The sequence below is a fragment of the Enhydra lutris genome, unplaced genomic scaffold (genome assembly GCF_002288905.1).
Source record: "Enhydra lutris kenyoni isolate GAN:26980312 unplaced genomic scaffold, ASM228890v2 scaffoldscaffold11, whole genome shotgun sequence".
In the NCBI taxonomy this organism is placed as follows: Eukaryota; Metazoa; Chordata; class Mammalia; order Carnivora; family Mustelidae; genus Enhydra; species Enhydra lutris.
Genome location: NW_019154095.1, coordinates 1,331,667 through 1,352,757, shown reverse-complemented (window position 1 = coordinate 1,352,757; position 21,091 = coordinate 1,331,667). Strand labels below are relative to the sequence as shown.

The window sequence follows — 21,091 nt, the reverse complement described above, 5'->3', positions numbered from 1 at the left end:
AAATACGGGAACACAAAGAAGTCACTTCCGCCGTTTAACATGGCTGTATAGCTCTTGGCCCACGTGGAGAGGAGTCGAAAGGCACTCGGGAAAATACCAACCCGGCGTGGTCCTCCCACCGGTCCGGTCCCCTCCACAGTGGAGGACGGCATGTGCATCTCGAGGACCGGGACACGTCGAAGGCACACAGAGCAGATGCACCTGCCCGGACTCCAGTTCCAGTGTGGTCACCCCTTCACAGCCATCGGCAAACATCTCCCTCCACCCCTGCATGACGATACGTCTCCCAAGAGCACCTGGTACAACTACACTTCCCACGTGGACACTTTGTACGTAGGAACGACAAGACACGTGCCAGGCGTCTCCACGATCACAGCGGACCGCAGCATCGCGTCTCCTCGCCCCACAGCGCATTCACTACAGGGTGATGACATGAGTTCCGAAATCGACTTCTTTCCGAAACGGCAGCAGAACGACGTTCTTTCCTGTGAAACTGATGGACACTGGGCAATGCCCAGCATGTGTCAGGGACGACAGACGTCACTCAGGCCGGGCCAGTGCGGCAGAGTGACCTCTTCAGGGGGGGGCGAGAGACAGATGCTGTCTTGGTGCCCTGCCCGCATTTGATATCACTGCCTTGCGCTGATAACCACTGCAGGGGAGCGTGGTTTGACGCCGTCAGTGTGGTCTTTCAGAGCAGGCGCACACGGGAGCCCGTTTAGGGCGGCTCGGAAAAGCTACCGACCGGCTTCGGTCAAAGACCCTCTTGTCTGGAAGAGAGATGTTCTCCCGCAAGCCAGCCAAGCCCGAGCACCCCGTGTTCATCCAGGCTGCTCTGGTCCCTACTAAACCCCGTAGGAGGTGTGTCCAAATAGAAGCTTTCCTACTGCTTAAAGAAATCAGCTGCCTGCACGACCATTACTTTCCCTGCCAAACAGTGGAGGACATTTTGCAGCAGCACGGAGCCAACTGACGGAGGACACCCACAGCTGCCGGCCGTCCTCTGTCCCCATCGTACTGAGATCCACTGGCTCCACTAAACATTTGTCTGGAGCCCAAGACGCTGGCTCCTTCCGATCGCTCGTAATCAAATTGAAGAGAAGGGCAGAAGGGCCAGCATCCGCACCAGAGCCTCACAAAAGCCCAAGAGAGAATGACCCAGGGCTCCAGGAGAGCTTTCTGGAGGAGATGGGCTGCAGCTAAGTCCTGGAGATGGACGTGACAGGCGGTGTGGGGAGGGTGGGGCCAGTCCGGCCGGGCATGGGGGTTCATCCACAGGAACTCACGGTGCCAGACACAGGTGGCAGAGCCTGTGGGATGGGGGTCTGGAATCAGTGGGCCAGGAACTACCGGGGAGATGTGGCCCCTTGAAAAGATGGTCTGAGCTTGTCTGATTCTCCCCAGGGCTTGGAGGCTCTTAGGCATGAGGGACGGATTACACTAGCTTTCTAGGGAGACCTTCTTGTTTGTTTTTAAGTGTTATAGAGTTTTCTTCAAATGATTTACTTTCTGGGAAAACAGCAAATGGACCTTCTACCACTCGCTCTTCCCCCAAATGGGAGGAAAGTGTTGTTTAGTGTCCACACACTTGTTCTGGTACATTTTAGTCATTTGGTGTCTTGACGTTTTATTGCAGTGCAACTTCCAGGACTCTGATGCTCCTGGTCCGATGTCCCAAATCCACGGTGGCTGAAGACATCTAGGAAAAGGAAGTGCTGTACATTTCCTTCTGGTTCTAACAGCCCTGAACTGACCTGGCTCTTCCCTGCTTCCCACATAAAATGAAGTAACTGGGATTGTGGACAAAGTAAATTCTCTCTGCCCCGGTCTGCTCATTCGTAAAAGGGACACACTCAGGATGTCTCATTATCTGTCGTCATGGGGATGGGAGATACAGCCAGGGGACAGGCAGCCGCTACGATGTTGGCCACATAGAACCATCCCTGCGTCTGTCCTCCAGGAGAAGTAACCCGCTCGCGGCAAGTGCACACCGGGCGGCGCCCACCATCCGCTCCCCGTGGCCTCCTGTGTGTTTCCGAGGTCTCACCGCCCACGGTTCTCCTGGGAGCGCGTGCACGCGGCCGCCACCGGGCGGCCCCAGGCCGAGCACGTCACACTCGGTGCCTCTCCTGAGCCGCAGACAACCCCGCCAGCTACTTGGCATTTGGACTTCCATTTCCCATATGAGAGAACGGGTTCGAACGGGTTCAAACATCGGCCTCAGGTCAGCCGGGTGGCAGGACGGGGACTTCGGTGCCCTCCAGGTGTCGGTTAGGAAGATGCTTTCCCTGACCCTGCGCTGAGCTCAGTCTGATTTCTCACGGCTGGGTCTGACCTTATTCCTCCTTGCCCGCTGCAAAGTAAGTGAAAGAACCATTAATCGTTTCAGCAAGAATTTCCTCTTAATAGGATCAGTTCCGAGCTTTCTAAAAAATAAAAACACATGAAAGGCATCTGGCAGGAGAAGGAATTTTAGACCGCACGCCCACTCAGCGACGCGAGTCGTTTGAAGGGCTGTGAGCCGATGGGCTTGAGGCGGACTCAGAGGAAATTAACTGCAATTATCTCTCCATTCTTCACACGACGGAAACCAGTGAAGCCATTTTTGGGACAAAGGCCTTCTAATATTTGCTTACTCATCTAATGAGACATTTCCTTGGTTCACAGGAGGCTCAGAAGGGACCTGGAGAGCTGGCCTCACCGCGCCGTGGGAGCTGAGCGACAGGACGGGCACTCCTCCCTCCCGCCAATCAGCCGCCTCTCGAAGAGTAAAACTTCTCATGGGAAATGTTCCTTCTCTGTTTTAGCTGAATAACAGTGGCGTTTGAAGCCCGCCCCTTCTCAGCACGGACCAGCCGTCTGGCGAGGGGGAGGATGCTGTTGCTCCGTGAGCTTGTGACTAGCGTTCCCACGGCCCGGACAGCAGGTGCCGCTGCCAGCCGAGCGACCCAGACCTAGCCAGCCCACAGCCGAAGTGTTCTCTTGGTGCTTGAACACAGATGGGAAAAAGTCCTTGAACAAACAGGACAAAAATGTCTGTTTATAGGGTTTTTTGGAAACAGCTAACAGTTAGTTGGTGAACACTAAGTCCAAACACTGTATTATTTTGGACACAGATGCCTGCATTGGATCTTCCAGAAATCCTAGGACATAGAAGCAGGTCGGCAGTGTCCTCAGTTGCACGGGGCGCGAAGACTCGGGAACCCTGCAGCCTCGCGGCCGGCGTTGGCATGGTCAGCCCGTGTTACGGCGTCTGCTGGGCTCTGGGACCTGCTCAGGGACAGTGTCGCCTGGGGCTGCTGTCCAGAGCATCAGGCTCCCTGGAGACAGCCAGGATGGCCAGCTAAGGGCTCAGGGAAAGTTCTGGTGGAAGGTTTGAGGATTTCCCACCTACTCACCCACAACTCCTCAGAGGGAGATACGTGCATGGTGGGGGCAGGGGGAGGACACATTTTTTTAAGCCCCTGAAAATGCTTATTGTCCGCGTGATTCTGTTTGCAATGGTCCCACCATAAATCCAACACACGGATTTAATAGACATAAGCAATACTTACTATTTCGAGAATAATGAATACTATGTAAGTTAAAGAAACATTTAGAAATACCCACAAAAACTTCCAGTCCCCCGGATACCAGACGCATTCTCACATGTTAGCATAGGAGTCGAGATGGCATTTGTATTTTAAAATATAAGATGCGCATTTGATATACGTCTTGACTGTACCCACTTTCTCTTGGGGGCCCTATGTCCATATGACACGGTCCCTCATGGAATTTTGAATGGGACGTTTATAGCAGAACAATAAATCACAATTATATTCCTGGTTAACTGAAAGCTTTTGAGTTTTATAATTTAAAAAGTGTCAGCTGTCAGCGTTCAGTAAATTAAAACTGCAACACACAGACTATTTTAGGTAAATAAAATAATGTTGAGACAGAACTTTTGAAAAACTGATGTAAACCGGTGTTCTCACTGCTTTGTCAGTCTGCTCCCGCGACAAATATTTGTTGGTACCTGTGATCTTGTGGGACAGAATCGTGCTGCCTAAATGGAATTCCTAAATGGAATTAGAAACTTGGAACTACAGTAAAGAAAGAATTTAAAATGATCATTTGATCATGTTATTTTGCTGTTAAGAATTAAAATAAACAATTAAGGAAATCATTTTATATATTCAAGAAAAACATTCAATTATTCAGCTGGCTAGTTTGGCGATAATAACTGTCTTAATTCTGTGTATGTGAATACACAATTAGAATATACTCACCAGAACTAATACTTACTATTACAGGCATTGTTATCTATCATTTTCTATATGCATATCAGGCAAACCTTAAATGCAACTGAAAACTGAAAATTTAATTTAGCAATATAATGCTTCTGAATTCTCTGCCAACAGAGAAAGTTTTCTAAACAATCACTTAAGATTTATTTAAATATCAGTGATCAAATAAGAATTTTGAAATAAAAGTGAAATAATTATTTAACTTAATATCTTAAGGTGTCTGAAGATCTATTTTTTTAAAAATTGAGTTCAGGCATAAGCCTCCTTTTGGTTTTAAAAGCCCGTCATGGGTTTCTTTTATTGTGTGTAAAACACAACGGAAATCTCTGATGGCTGTTCCAGTGGCTTCCTCGTTCCAGGGAGGGAGATTCCTATAGACTGTGGACCCCGGGAAACAGACTAAGGTTTCAGACGGGAGGGGGTGGGGGTTGGGCAAGCCTGGTGATGGGCATTAAGGAGGGCACGGCCTGCAGGGACCACTGGGCGTTACACACAAACGATGACTCATGGAACACCGCATCAGAAACTAATGACATCCCATCTGGTGACTAACACGACGTCATAAGAAAAAAAACCATATACAGCTGTGTCTTCTACTCCAATTGCAAAGTTAGTTTGGGTTTTGCTTGTGTTCCTGGGATCGGAGCAGCTGGTGACCCTCATCCCCAAACCGCAGGATCCAGGGAGGGAGGCGGCTCAGCAAAGTGCCTTCCTTCTCGAGTATACTTGGTGCCAACAACTCCTCTGTGCCATCAAGAAAAGGTTAATTACACGATCTAGGAAGGAAGGAACCATGCACAGAATCCAGTTTGGGAAGATTTCTGTAAAAATTGCATCAAGTGAAGGCAGTGAGGCCTGAAGGGAATGGTCTCAGGTCGATGAGCTCTTCCCGCCCAGAGGCGAGTGCGCGGGGCTCGGAAGAATCGTGCGAAATGGGTACTTGTCCAGATATATGTGGGGTGGAGAGAGCCTCATCGGGAAAGCCTTCCTGAGGACCTGCCCAGAGCCCTGGGTCGAGAGAGCCGTAGCCAGGAGCAGGTGAGAGAGGCTGCCGTGGCCGACGCACCGCCAGCAGCCACGCAAATGACCTAGCTTCCGAAATACCTCAGTCTCTGGGTGTCAGTTAAAAACCAGCTCCTGTGTTAACACCAGCTGAGTCTCCAGTGTCTGACAGTCCTGCACGGTGACGGGTCCCCAGGCGGGGAGCACGGCCTATGGGCTTCTGCCTCCCTGGACAGCACTGGGCTAGAACATTCTCGCCCTGCACAGTCGCGTGAGTACGTACGCACCAGTCCGTTCCGCAGACGACACAGAGCACACAAGCTGGTCACTGGAACTTGCCTCTAGGTCTTCAGAGGGTTGGGTAATGGATCTCTGGAGGGATAATCTAGAGGAACACACTTGATTTGAGATCCGTTAGTTTGAACGAGATGAAACTAAGGGCGAGCCAATCTCCATTGTTCCACGGTGTGGGGTCATCTCTGAAGCGAACACTGGGGTATTTTAAATCCATGCCTAGTAATAAGCCATCCACACCTTGTCTTCTGGACACTGTTTCTGAAAGCAAGCCTTGCTAGGCATTCGCAAGCCAAAAAGGAAATTTAAAAATTAGCACTCCAGGGGCGCCTGCGTGGCTCAGTGGGTTAAAGCCTCTGCCTTCGCCTCGGGTCATGATTCCGGGGTCCTGGGATCGAGCCCCATATCGGGCTCTCTGCTCAGCAGGGAGCCTGCTTCCCTTCCTCTCTGTCTGCCTCTCTGTCTGCCTCTCTGCCTACTTGTGATCTCTGTCTGTCAAATAAACAAAAATCTAAAAAAAAAAAAAAAATTAGCACTCCATCACAGAGAGCACAAATCCGTAATCAAGATGGAATGTGTTTCCAACGGCAGGTGTCACCGCTCTGTTTGGATGTGAGAGCCACACTTAAACTTGCTGCCCTCTGTTAATTAGAGCCTCAAAGATAACAGCGTAGAAGGAATTACAGCAATCAAGCTCATGAATGTCTAAGTGAGAGCCTGCGTGGTGGAGAAACCGAACTCCGAAGGTGAGAGACTCAACATAAGAGATGAAAGCCGTGTTGACACCAGAGTTAATGTTAGTCTCAGGGCATCAGCGTAAGTCCAACAGGACACAGAGGCCACATCCCATGGCCAGACACGGGACGGTCTCCCCGAAGTTCAGAGAGCGATACAGGCTGTCCAAGTCCTGGGCAGCACGAATGGGCTGGCAGCAAAGACCTCTGTTTCCGACGTGTTAATTAGCAAGAAATTACAGAGTAACCAGCATTTAGCATCTTGTAGACAGTAAAATAAAGTCATGACAGCTGTTCCGCTGCTCAAGACACTTCCTGTTCTTTTAAATATTTAAAGCTCACATTACATAATAAGAGCGTGGATTTTCCAGAGAAAACGTGTGTGTGTTTAGTTTCATGTGGGACATTTACTGGTGAAGGGTATTCAAGCTGTGCCAGGGTTACGGTTTTGTCCTCAAACTTCGGGAAGGGGGTGACATCGTGGATCCTCACGTGTGGCAAATGGAGTGTGTGTGGACGATGATCTCTGTAAGTTAACGTATCAGGAGTCGCCACCGTCCTCTTGTTCGTGGAAAGGAAAACAATCTTCCATGAAGAAGTTAGTAAGTCGATCAGGCAAATGCTGCTTGTGAGGGGAACCACACCCAACGCCTGACTCCCCCACCCTCCTGACGCTCAGAGTCCCACGATCGCATCGTAGACGGGCCCGCTTCTCCGCACAGTCCCGTGAGGACGCTGCAAGGCCCACCCCCATGGTAGGCATGACATTGCCATGATCTCAAGGTGACTGTGATGGGAAATAGGGTCATCGGCCCCGAAGCCAGGGCTGACTGTTGACATGCACCTGTGGTGTGTCCCACTGACAGTGACCGGTCGGGTGGCTGTGCCCGTAGATCCGAGCTTTCCGGCTGAATTCTCTGCGGACCTCCAGAGCCCGTGGGAACCGACGGGCACTAGTGGTGTCACCAGCAGGGCAGGAGCAACGCATGTGGCCGGGGAGCTGGTGGCTCTGAGCGCAGAGGGATGGTGGTGACGGGTGCTGTCCAGGCAGCATCGGGAGCTGAGGCGTCTGCAGAAGCAGCCCTGCTCCTGACCGACTCGCAGACAAGGAACACGGTCAAAGCAAACATGAGGTGGTCTGGGAGCGCCTGCTCTGTCCTCGTCGATGACACGTCGGCTCCAAGTCCCCCGTGGGACCGGCGCTGGAGACACCGCGGAGAAGGGCTCAGTGCAGCCCTCCGTTCGCTGCAGGGCCTGGAGAGAAGAGCAGGCGAGGGAGGACGCCCACCGGCCGCAGCGGGACGTCACCGCGCTCTTCAGAAACCGCTCGCGCACTCGGGCCTGCTGGCAGCTCCCACGCCTGCGTTCTGACTTTACCCTTCATGAAGAGGATACCCTGACCCCGAGTCCTGGAGCTAGAGAAGCAGAATCCCCGCTCCAGGGTGAGCCCAGACACACCCTGCCGAGGGCCCCAGGTGAGGTCGGCACAGTGACAGGTGCGTCCCTGACGTGTGTGCCTCTCCTGGACCTTGGTAAGTGTCCTGAACGTTAGAGAAACACCTGTTCTCCTGTCCCTGTGTCCCCGCGCCTGTGCCCTACCCGGGGTGCGGGCAGCACACCAAACCTAGTCAATTATTAAAATCCACTCGGGGAGGTGCCTTGGGGGGCCCCATTGGTGAGGCGTCTCCCTCCGGCTCAGGTCATGATCCCAGGGTCCTGGGATCGACTCCTGCATGGGGCTCCCTGCCCAGCGCAGAGTCTGCTTCTCCTTCTCCCTCTGCTTGTGCTCTCTCCCCCTCTCTGTCAAATAAAAAAATAAAAGCTTAAAAAAACAAAATACACATTATGTTCTATGGGGACAGACGGGATGGACTGAGGACAGACTCCAAGCACTGCCCCGTGCATCAGCCCAGCCAGGTTTCTGCCTCAGCGTGCCCTGTGGTCCGACAGCCCGTTAGCACCTGTGAGCGCGAGGGCTAAAACGCCGAGCGGAAGCACCACGTCCTCAACGCCACAGCCGCCTGTTAGCGTACGGCTAGAAGCGAGAGTACCCGAGTTCTCCACGGAGGGGTGGTGCTCGCAGGCATTTGGGGCCGGACAGATGGGCCCGTGGCATTCCAGCCCCGTAGCGCCGGCCTCTTAGGAGATGCCCGGGAGCGCGGGCCCTGCTAGCTTAGAAGCTAACCCCACGGAGCGCAAGCTGTCCTGCAGCCAGTCAGGGACCTCCCCGTGTCATGCACCTCGGGGGGTAAAGGCTGCACTCCTGCCGGGGACTGTGCCATTGTTCGCAGCGTGTAGGGACGATGGAGCGACCTCCCGGGGCCGCGGGAGGCCGGAACCCCAGGCTAGAGAAGGACGGCTGTGGCAGACCATTTGCAGGGGGAACAGTGTCCTGCCTGCCACAGGGAAACGTCCCAGCTGGGGCCTCCGGGTCTACGCCTGGGGTGTCACCTCTCTGGGGAGGCACTGGAGGCCTGCCGGGGGCCGGGGAGCTGGGTGCCTCGACCCAGAGTGTGAGCCAGGCCGAAAGCTGCCATTCTCATGCCGCCGAGGATTCTGAACCCTCATGACCTTTCCGGGACCACTGATGTGGCCGCACTCATTTGCATTGGCCTGAGGGCCCCCCATGAATACATGTCATGGGAGTGGAACAGCCTCTCTCAGCCACACACTCGTGTCCCCAGCTCCTCTGACAGGATCAGAAAAAGATGGGACTGGAGTGTTTGCGGGGTCTGCCGACCCACCTACCCCAGAACGGACCGTGGGCTGAGCACTTGCGACAAGGAGAGCCTTTCTTTGTCGGCACCAGTCCCCAGAACACTCGCCCTGTGATCCCGAAACTGTGCGGGGTGCGGACTGTCTTGCTCTGGATGCTGGAGACGTGCACTTGAGGCACCGAGGCGAGTCCCAACGTCTGCACTTGCCCCCATCTCTGCTGCAGGGACGGGCGCCACGCTCTGTCCTCCGAGCCCCGGCAATGCGGCTGTAGACCCTCAGAGTGGCTCTCAAAAAGCGGAGTCCTGCGCCTTGAGTGGCCCCACGTGCCACAGAAATTCATCTTCTTCTAGTATCGTTTGCCAGAAGGCATGTCTTTTGGGAGTCCTCTCAGAGACAGCTCAATCCCGGTCTGCAGAAGGAGCAGGCGGGAGCGAGCTCCTGTCCCCACAGTTAAGGTCTACGCTCTAAGCTCATGCTGCAAATACTCAGCAAAGAACACAGTTGTTTTACGAATCGTAGAACATCGTGTACGGACGTGTAAGGCCGAGCAGGAATTAAACGTCAACTAGCAGGTCTTGGAAGAGAAGCTGTGAATGTTGTATTTATCGATGTGCACACACGTGCAGAGCCCCTCAGCCTGTCCCCGTGCTGCTTGCTCTCATGGTACGACGCACCTCGCTGGGGTGTACCAGCGTTCAGCGCAGAAGAAGTCCTTGCGGGTCGGACTCGGTTGATGGCGCGTCGTCGATCAGAGTGGGGGCAAGTGAATGGCGGCCCATAAACCAGGACGCTGATCGGGAAAATGCCGGGGTTCTGTCACAGGCAGAGACATCTTAAGGAGCCTGCATGTGAGCCTCCCCGTGGCCCCTGTGCGGTCGCCGCTCCTGTGGGGTCGCCGCTCAGGAGCTCAGTGGACCTGGGGTTGCTCCAACGATGAGGTTTCTGTGCTTCACCTAAAGAACCATTTCCTTCCCAGGCTTCCTGTTTATGCCCAGGTGAATCTGACATGACCCGTCCTCTCTTCCACATCCCTCTCCTCCTTGGCAGCCGAAGAATCACAAAGAGACCAACAGAGGGATAAAAGGACCTGTGATCAATCCACTGGGATCTTCCACTCATGTCTTAGGGTTAGAAAGTGCAACATCTCCATGGTCACGGTAGCGTGAAATAAAGCCCATCCTACGTTCTTGACACATAGGAATGATACACGTTTTCTACATTCCACATGACGATTTCTTCACCACGCACGACTCCCACCTGTCTGTCATGGGAAAGTATCAGCAGAAATAAAACCCACGGGCCAGGTCCCTAACCACACACCAGCTCATGGGGATTGAGAGTGAGTGTGTGCACACGCGTGTGGGCCTGTGTGTGAGTGTGAGACAGTGTGAGTGTGTGCCTGTGAGTGCATGCACGCATGTGTGTGTACATATGCATGAGATAGCGTGTGCATGAGTGTGTCCACGAGTCTGATAGTGTAAGTGTGTGCATGTGTGTGAGCATGTGTGAGATAGTGTGAGTGTGTGCCTATGAGTGCACGCACACATGTGTGTGCGTGCATGAGGTGCACGTATGTGCAAGAGTTTGAGACAGTGTGAGCATGTACACGTGTGTGAGCATGCGTGTGTGCACATGTGTGAGCATGCGTGTGAGACAGTATGTGTGCCTGTGAGTGCATGCACACGTGTGTGCAAGGGCACAAGTGTGTGCACGTATGTTCAAGAGTTTGAGGCAGTGTGTGTGCATGCTAGACAGTGTGAGTCCATGCATGAGTGTATGCATGTGTGTACTGTGTGTGTAAAAGTGTGTGTGTGACTGTGCATGCATGTGAATGTGTGTTTGAGACTGTGAGTGCGTGCATGAGAGTGTATGCATGCGTGCACTGTGTAAGTGTGTGACTGTGCATGTGTGCGTGAGAGTGCGAGTGTGTGTGCATGTGTGTGAGACAGTGTGAGTGCGTGCACGTGTGAGCATGTGTGTGTGAGAGTGTGAGTGCATGTGTGCACGTGTGTGAGCGTGCATGTGAGAGTGTGAGTGTGTAGCATTTTCGGTGTCTGAACAGTAGTCGAAGGATTAAGCTCCAAGTAATCCACCTGGTTCCACCCTTTCCTCCAAACTCAGGACTGTTCCGCGGCCAAACTCACTGCGTGTGGCCTAATCCCGCTCCTAAAAGTAAACAGTAAATGGCCAGCACTCACTGAAAGTCTGAATTTTGAGCAGCTCTGGCGTCTTCGTGAAGGCAGAAGGAAAGTAGTGCTGGAATTTTTCTTCGCTCGCAGAAACGTTTTTGAGATGTGTGTTAGGTTGTGGCCATCGTGAATTTTAGAGAAGGGCAGGCTCCTTACCAGTGCGGAGAAGGAGAACTCAGCTAGGAAGGGCGGCAGGCAATGATTCTGTGGTCGGGCCACGGAGTGCCTCTCCTCAGGGTGCACGCAGACATCGTCCAGGGGCGGGTTGGGGCGCGGCCGCCGGCACCCCGGGGAGAACGCCACACTTGGCCGCCACTGCAGGTAAGTCTTCGGGGATCACCTGCACGTCCTCTTCCTATGGTCCTTCCCGTGGCAAGCCGGCTCTGGGCCCCTCTTCTTGAGGTTTCCTCGGCGGGAGCCAGCTCTAGGGTAACCTCAGCTGGACCCTTGTGACAGCCTGTGACAGCCTGGACTCGATAGAGAGAGCATCCGGCAGTCCGGGTGGGGTGGGACGAGAGCAGAGACCGCAGAGGACGGTGGTGGGAGCCAGGGACAGGGTCTGTGGGCCTCTGGGAGCTGCAGTCCTGATGAGGCCCCATGAGGCCGGGAGACTCACGGGGCCCTGCAGAAGGGACACGGAGATCTTGGGCAGCGGCAGGATTCTGGGGGCCTTCCTGCCATGTGTGGGTGTGGGCCTCACCAAGCCCTGGGCTCACCCCAAAATGACAGAGGCTGTCTCCCAGTGCACCAGGCAGGAGGGCGAGGCACTCAGAACGGGGGTGGGACGCTGGTCGGAGAAAGTAAATTATGGGGTTCTGTCTCGCAGGTCTGCTGTGAACAGTCGGGGCAGTGGCCTGTGGACATGCGAGGCCGTGGGAGCTGGTGAACGGGGACTGCCCACAGAGACAAACAGAAAAGAAGAAAAGCCCAACTGGGTCATAGCCAAGCACACGGGAGTTTAAATATTGAATTTAAAATATTAAGTCAGTGCAAAATGCTCCTGTGAATGGATCTAAATATTTCATAGACTGTAGATTCTCAGGTCAATTATTCATGCGTTCAGCAAATATTTATGGAGTCCCGTACTGTGTTGGGGTAGGTGAGGCGATTGGGGAACTAAAATCTTCTGGAGTGTTTTCCCCCAATGCCTCGGGAATGGTTGTGACCTTCGGTCAATCCTCTGAATTCTATCAACTCAAGATAAACGAGGTCCTATCCCGCAGTTTTGTGACTGCTTTGGGCGGGACGTCCCAGCCTGGCAACACCAGCGCTGTTTGGGAATAATTGTGGGGTTTGTTTCCAGTGGGTTCATCGGAGCTGGTGGGATCAGATTGGTCATGGTGCCAGAGAGGCCACTGGGAGTAGCTCCCACGAAGGACAGCCACCAAGAGCAAACCGTGGGCTTCCTGATGCCACATCCCTGCTGTCACGCTGCTGGTGGTCTGAGACCCCGGGAGGAGGCATGTTCCGTGGGACAGCAGTGTCACGGGGGACCCCAGATCAAGAACCCTTGGGAGACGCAGCATTACCCTGCTATCGCGTGTGCACGAGGGAAACTCATCCCGGAGCACAGTCCGTGTGCGTCCGACAGGTCCTTCCTGCCCCGGGACGTGCAAGGCAATTCACAGGTGATGAATTCTAAGTGTGGACACTGCTCTGGGCGTTTCTGATCGCACGTTTCACCATTCCTAACTGGTGCCCGTTCTCAAGGCCCTCACATCCCAGTAGAGGAAGGCAACACACAAGTAAAGATTAAAATAGTTTCTGATCTCTATGAGAAAACCCAATACTATAAATATGGGGCACTGCACTCAGCTGTAGGGAGAGACGTCTCACCGTGATGCTGGCCGGCGGGAGCCTGTGCTCCTAAGCCTTCTGTGTGCTATGACTCCTTGGTGGTTTGGTGGAACCTACAGCCTCCTTTTCAAAGTCAGGGTTTAGCCACAAAAAATAAAATGCTGATGATTAAAGACCTTACATTGTACTGCAGTTGCCAAACCAGTCCACGTCTTTGAGATACAGATGTGTGTACTAATGCGGCAAATGATGAGCTCTGACGGCAGGACGGACGAGCATGGTCATTTCTGAGCCCGATGCACTCAAGGGATGTTTTGAAATGGCATCAAGAACCGAGTGGCGGTCACTCTCTGGAGTTCCATGCTCGATGAAGTCATGGACATGGCGCTCGTGAGCGTTGCCTGTTGCCCACATCCGTAACCAAAGCAATTCTTATGGTCAGACATTCATAAAAATAAAGATTCACTTTTAAACCCATCAGCCTTCATGCAGCCCTGACTCTTGACTCTATTAAGGACCCCTGGACTCCAGGCTGGGACCTCAATTCCAGAGCAGGTAACCTCTGCTGAGAGACTGTCTGCATTTCTCATCAGTTCCCTGCAGGGCGTGAGCTGTCGACTCATCCAGGAGAACGGGGATGGCTCCTACCCAGAGCCACACGCTTTGACCCCGCAGACCTCCACGGTCCTGACCGCCTGTGCTGGGATGAGCCCCGTGACCGCAGGCTATGTGGCTGCTGAGTCTCCAGTGCCCTGCTGCTGCTGGTCACTGCCGGGTCACCTCTGCAGTCTGACCTTGCCCTCCCTTCTCTGTGGGGCGTTTTGGGCACTCGTCATGGTCGTCCTGTTTCTAAACCAAGTTTGCAGAGTCTTGTCTGCCTTCTGGCTCCACTCACTTCTGACAGGCCTGGTGGACCCGTCCCCTACCACGTGTGGTCTGGTAGCAAAATGCTGATTTCCCAATTTGAAGAGTCAGGCAGGACAAATTCTCTCCTGCCCATGGGAGGGTCAGCTTTGTGTTCTAGTCAGACCTTCAACTGATTGGATGTGGCCCACCCAGACGAGGGAGGGCAGTCTGCTTTCTCAATCCTATTGATCCAAACGTTCATTCAGCAGAAAGAAAGCAAACCTCGCAGAAACATCCATGATTGTGTTTGACTAAATATCTGGCCAAGTCAGGCTGACACACAGTCAATGATCCTAAGTGAGATTTTCCAACGTTCCTCAGAATGACAATGCTTTCATCCTCTATCACCAACGCAGAGCAGAAGCCCGCCAGCCACTTGCAACACAACGGGAAGGACGTGGGGGTAGTAAGAAGTCTAATTCTCTTCCACTCATGTGCCATGTTTTAAAGGTTCATTTTTATAAAAGGCTAATTCTCCAGAATCTAGAAATTCCTAACTAGAAACCATTTTTGTATAAGTCCAAATTTGTCGTATGAAATTGTCTCAAGTGTTTCTTGGAACCCAGAAGCAAAGAATGAAAATTTGAAGTTACAAAAGTAACAGATCAATTATAACTTTTAATTGTGTTTTAAAGACGATATATGTGAAATTATTAAGTCTGCATAATCAATAAACTGAAAAGTACGGACAAGAGTTTACGGTCGTGTTCCTCCCATTTCCAGTGTGAGGTTTGTTTTTTTAAAGATTTTTATTTATTTGAGAGAGAGAGAGAGAGAGAGAGAGAGAGAGAACAAGTGGGGGGAGGGGCAGAAGCAGAAGCAGACTCCCCACTGAGCAGGGAAACTGATGCGGGACTCGATCTCTGGAGCCCCGGATCACGACCTGAGCTGAAGGCAGAGGCACCACCAACTGAGCCACCAGGCGCCCCACCGGTGTGAGTTTATGTTCTATGTCATAATAAGGAAAGAAAACTAAAAATTCACTTTGGGTGATCTGATTGAACAGCATTGTTAGAGGATTTTTTCTTCCTGAGAGAGCAAAATTATTTTTTTCAATATTCTCATGTTTTATAATATTATGAATTTAAATAACTTGTCTAAGTTATTAAAAAGCATAAGTTAAAAAGTATAACTATAACGCTTTTTAAACTAACAAGTAAGGACTAAAATCCATAGTATCAACGCTTTTACAACCTGTATAAAAGACAGTGTAAACACATAGACAAGCGCATACGGCTGTAGCCTCACGTCGTGGGCATCTAGTATCTCTACATCTTTGAAAGAGAAGCACATTTTTTAAAGAAACAAAAATTAGGATTTTGTTGTTTTAATAATTTTTTTGTTAGAACTTGTCTGATCAGGGAGTAGGAGCTAACAAATTATTTTTTTCAAAGATTATGTTTATTTATTTGTTTGAGAGAGAGCACAAGTGAGGGAGTGCGGGCAGAGGGGGAAGCAGGCTTCCTGCTGAGCAGAGAGCCTGATGTGGGACTTGATCCGGGGACCCTGAGATCATGACCTGAGCCGAAGGTAGACACTTCACCGATGGAGCCACCCAGGTGTCCCAAGACTGATGATTTTATCTTGGCATCTAAATTGATTAGGAGAATGAATCAGAGAAGGCTTCCTGGAAGAAAGGATCTCTGAGTTGCATTTTAAGCAAAGCTATGAATGACATACAGAAAGCCGGGCAGCGGGTTCTGGGCTGGGCAGGGCATATGCAAAAGCAGTGAGAAGGTCTCAGGGGGTGGGCACCAGCCGGGGCGCCCAGGGCAGCTGGGGGGCGAGCCTGGGTCAGGTCATCGAGGGTTGTTGTCCCCACAGGGGACGGAGCCTTTGCTCCCTGGTAACAGGAAACTGAGAGGGTGACAGGAGGGCACACTGGGGCTAGGCTGTATTTTTTATTACATCTAATTGCATTCTATGTATTTGGGGGGCTATTTTTTTTAGAAAGAAAATCAGAGGCATATGGAGGGTGGGGTAGAGAGAGGATAAATCCAGAGACAGCTGCTCGCTGCTCCCTCCATGACGGACAGAACAACCCCCTGGGTCTCCAGCCACACCGCCATGCTCCTGCCTGCTCCAGTTGTCACCGATCTCAGGTAGGGACGGAGGGACAGGGTCAGCCGCCGACAGTCGTAAAGTATAAGAATCCGGACTGAGAGTCTGGGGTATGTGGGTCTCCTCTCCGTCCTGCTGGGACTCAGCCTGTTGGCCGGTTTGGAGACGGAATGGAATGGAGCCCACGACTGGGGGTCACTCGCTCTGCGGTCCCCTCCCCCCCCCCCGGCATGTCAGTGCCCGGGGAGTGTTTCTGAGGGAGGCGCAAGGGTGGCTTGAGCACGGGTTTCGGAGGAGAGAGCACGCTCACCCACCACCTGCCCGGGAAACGGGCCCCTCCGCTGCGTTTGGTAACTGCACAGTTTCGCCCCCCAGTCCCCAGGGCTGGGACCGTCTTGTGCCTGTTTATCCGGGAGGTCATGGGCACACGTGGATAAAGTTGGTAGATGATTCTTGACTGTCGTCCAAGGAATCAGGAAATTCCCATCCCACAGAGGACGCCCCACCTTTTCGACGTTCAGCCTGCAACCCAGACTTCTACTGGAACGCAAGTCCACGGGGAGAGCAGAAGCCCCACGGAAGCCTCGGCAGAGACACCATCAGGCTCCAGAGATCTTGGTGCTACGGGCCGCCTCATAAAGGAGGCGAAAGTCTTCGCAGTCGGCTCTTGCCCCTGAATTGCCCACGCGCCGGTTCCCGTGGCCACGCAGCTGGAGACGAGCCTTTGGCAGGAAGTCTGATCCTGCGGTTGCGGGAAGGGGAGCCTCCATGTCCCCTTGCCACAGCTGAGGGCTTCTCACGAGACCCCCGTCCGGCAGCCTCCACGGGGTTAGGCTTCCCGTCACCTGGAGGAGTTTGGGTTCATGACAAGGACTAGCTTCACGTGCCCAGCAGGGTGACAGGTTCCCCATGCTTTTGAGGACACAGACATCTACTCTGGGCTCGGGGTACCTCATCCACCCAACCCTCCCCCAAGGCCCGCAGCCAGTACTTACTATAATATTTATAGGATTTAGGGTCACGGCATCATGATCCCATGACGGTAGACAGGAGAATGCCCACACCCCCAGATGTCTACAGTCTTGTTCCTGGGCCCTGTGTCACCTTCCACGGCAGAAGGGACGTTGTAGGTGTGATTAGGTTCAGGGTCTGGAGATGGGACCATCCCTGGGTTGAGTGCAGGCCCAACGTCATCCCAGAGTCAGAGAAGGGAGCATGGGGACAGAAGCAGACAGAGCTGTGGCTGGGGAGCTGAGGAAGGCGGCTGAACCCTAGAAGCCCAAGGTGCTCCTGGAAACTGAATTACGATGGACCCTGAGGGACAAGTTACTGTGGAACTATAAACGGTAAAATAAAAAGAAATTTATGGCTGTTCCTCTGTCATGCTTTGTATGGATTTTCCCTTTGTTCTAATAACTTCTAGAATCGGTTGTGACATTTGTTGAAAAAACTTTTGACCCAGAGAAAAATCATTATAATCTAATTTTATGGCATTTTCCTCCATGGTATCAATAACATTCTCTCCCCAGAAAGATCGGGTGAAATGCATATTTAGACAAGTAAATCTCTCTGATAAATCATTTCGTAGACGAGGAAGAACCCATGTGTGAAATGAAAGTTGGATGTTTTTGAAACCACTTCATGGAAGGACAGGACAGTAATCAGTCTGCAGCCTTTCTCCTAAGAGAGACACAGTGCAGGACAGACGTCTGTGGCCGTGGGTCACCCCGCAGAGCGCGCGCCAGGCCCCACGTGCGCTCCCCCGGCACCTGAGCAGAAGGCCGTTCCGGCCGAATGGCCACATGCCCTTCAGGGTTCAACGCGGCTGCCCTCCAGCCCCCAGACAAGCAACGCACTGACAGCATCGATCTGTTGGGTGTCGTGGGCAGGGGCCGCGGAAGCGAGCACCCACCCGCGGGCATCTAAACCACAAAGGCCACCACACGTCCCAGTGTTCTCAACACGCTTTCACGCCTCTGTCACACAGTTTGTGACTCCGAGCTGTGTATTTCGTCACACGAATGCATTTGTTCTAGGGGACACAACCCAATCCCACCAACTTCCACTTTTCAAGCTTGCAAAAAGAAACATATTTAAATAAATCTTAGATTTCCAGATAATCACTGTGAGTAAATTTGAAAATCGTTTTCTATTTTTTTTGGAATTATTTTCCAGAGACAGTTGTAGAACCATAGAAGAAAATCAGTTTGTCAAAATGCTCTCTCTTCACACACACGTACACCCCCGTGCCTAGAGGACAGCGGTGAGAGGTCAACGTTGGAATGCTGCCTTCTGAGTGTGTTAGGACAGAACGACTGCCTGACAGGGAGCCCTGGGCCGACCTGGAAGTTCGGGGGCATTTACGTTCTGTGTAGTTGGGAAGTTTCTCCCCTCTACCTTTGTTTTTCTACATGAAGACCCTCCGTTTCTTAGTATTTTCTCAGTCTCACTAAACGGACATTTGCTGCCTGCTCAGTTCTATGGAGGACAGGAGCACACACAGCGCTTGCAGTAAAGCGGGAAACGGAAGCGTGAGAGAGCCCTCTGCTCTCCCCTTCTTCAGAATGGCATTCTGTGCTGGGAATCTCCCCGAGCGGTTTTTGCTTCCTCTCTTAACCCGATTCTCAGACCCTTCCCTGACCCTGGCACGGCCCCACAGCCCCAGCCTGGAGGCAATCTTGACTCCATAACCAGGCCAAGATCTGAGACAAATGCGGACTAGAAGCGTGTTTTGTGATTTATCTGGTGCCTACATTTTGGGAACACAACAATGTACTTGGGAAGATGGTATGTGCATAAATTAGAATTTCAGTCTGGGATCCGCACGGTTCTTGCATTATCTCTATGCAAACAGCTTTCTCTTTCTTCTCCCACAATGACAGCCCTGAACACAATGAAGTCATCTTCTGCTGGGTAATTACGGTTGCAAAGCCTTTCTGAAGACCATCAGAGTGCTCACTTGTCACTTGCTCATAAGAGACATTCAACAAACACCAGCAAAGAGATCAACCAACATCTCTCAAAGTGTGTTTTTTAAAATGCGGGGGTTGTGAAGCTCACCACTTCCCTACGTTTGGAACGTGGTCATTCCCCACCAGGAGCAGAGCGGGAAAGGTGGTCCATGACTGCGCCGAGGGGAGGCAGGGACCTCCTGAGATCCGGGGCACGTAGGAGGAGGGCCAGAGCCTCAGCCCTGCCACCCACGAAGCCCGCCGAGATGGTGCCCCGGTAACTGCCACGGCCTGGCCCACGTCCACGGAGCACATCCGTGGTGCTGGCCTCTCCGTCGCCACGGCACCCTGCTGTGGGAACCCGGCACCCCGTGGCCCGGTCCACTTCTTTGGAACACCTTAAGCCTTCATGGTCAAAACAGGTCACCAAACCCCCACGTGGGTGCCACAGAGCCACACAGAAAGATTGCTGAGGACCCACACGCACTTTGAAAACTGGCCGCTAGCTCCCTGCACGAATTAGTCATCGCGACCGCTTCTTCTGAGCACCGAGAGTCGGGAAGTCAATAAGCCCGTGGTCCGGGAGGGCCGGACTCCCAGGGCGAGGCCCAAACGCAGTTCCTGCTCTCCCACCGCACGCTCTTCCCAAAGTGTGCCGACAGCGGGCCCCCTGCTGCCCGCGGGCCAGTGAGACCCCCTTCCGGAGCTCCCTGTCCCGCCCCGACTCTGGTCCTGCGCTTGTTCGCCCGACACTGTCTTCGCCATTTTCCCACACTGGTCCCTTCCTTGCTCTGCCCAGAGTCAGAGGACCTTGTCCCTTGTCGCGGCTGCTTTCTGAGTTCAGGGTGTGCGCAGCTGGACGGCGCTTCCTGCACACCGTGTCGCATGGTCTGTCCGGGCCGCGAGCTCTCGCGCACCAACGTGTGGTCCCGGTGGTGGACATTCCCGGGGTGGATGCGGTTGTCCAGAAGAACGCAAGCCCACCGTGACACGGAGCCGCAGAGTGCAGAGATGGTCAGCAGACCCACGCGGGTGACAGGTGTGCTCTGAGCACAGACTCGTGGGTATGAACCGCTCAGACTGGACGCGGTGAGGAGGGAGCCCGGGGGTCTGGGCGTGACCCTCAGGTCTGACCGCGACCCAGCGAACCTCTGGCTGAAGTTACGATTACCGCCCGGATGTCAGCGCATCAGCCCGTTTCCTACAGAAACCCTCACGGAAGCTGCGCCAGATTCTTTTAAAGAATCTTGGTACTAAGATCGCATCCTAAGCAGAAGAAAGGTCAGTCATGAAAGAAACGTTTCCAACCCCACCGCGAGTGTGACAACGCGCCGAGAGCCACTTGGCAAAGGTACGGAACCTCTGCGGAATGTCGCTCCCCTGCGCGGAGGTGCTGCGCTCCTCTGGGAGGCCAGACGGGCACCCTTACCTGCTGCGGACCGGATGGTCGCGGCGGCGTTGGGGGGCGTTGCGGCCGGAACACACTCCTCGTCCTGCGAGTAGCCGGCCTGGATGGCCCGGAGGTAGCTGTGGCTCCTGGTTCGGAAGCAGCCGGGGAGGTCCAGGGCGTCCATGGCCTGCGACTCGGCCTCGCTGAAGACCGACTCACACACCGACTCGAACTGCCCGTTCATCTCCGCCTCGCTCATCTGCAACAACAGCGCATAGTCAGTGGCGAGGCCAGGCCGGCGACCGCGGCCGGGTCCGCCGAGAACGAGAGAAGACAAAATGCACCTGCCCCCAGCGCAGTCTGTGCAGCGCCGTTCCGGGAGCCGGGCCGCGCGGTTCTGTCAGGCTTAGGGGCGTCTTCCTGGGCTATTTCTTACCAAACACTAAGAACAACCGTCAGTTCCAAGACGCTCCTGAACTTCCGTGCAGCCCACGGAAAGCCTGACGGGTGGTGGCTGGGGGCGGCAGGTTTATGAGAGGCCGAGAGTGTGCGAGGTCAGGGTTCAGACGGCCGTCCCCCTCTGTGCGTCCCCAGCGCCTCTGTCACCTCTCCAGGCTGCTGACAGCGGCCAGCGCCAGGTGTGGAGGCCACAGTTGCAAACACACGCTCAGTCTGCTTCTGGGCATCATCATGGAAACCGACCACACGTCTGGCTGGCGGGGTTTCGCCCTGTGTACCCCAGCTCTGTTGCTGTTGCGCTGGG

The 21,091-nt window shown here is 53.4% G+C and overlaps 1 protein-coding gene across 1 annotated transcript in view; it reads right to left on the bottom strand.

The window, feature by feature from the left end:
* LOC111144536 (DLG associated protein 2) overlaps positions 1-21,091 on the bottom strand; it is a 162,202-nt gene that overhangs the window by 28,136 nt on the left and 112,975 nt on the right. Inside the window, exon 5 of the mRNA XM_022498858.1 lies at positions 20,368-20,587. Coding sequence (XP_022354566.1) covers positions 20,368-20,587 — 220 coding nt within the window. The remainder of the gene's footprint in view (positions 1-20,367; positions 20,588-21,091) is intronic.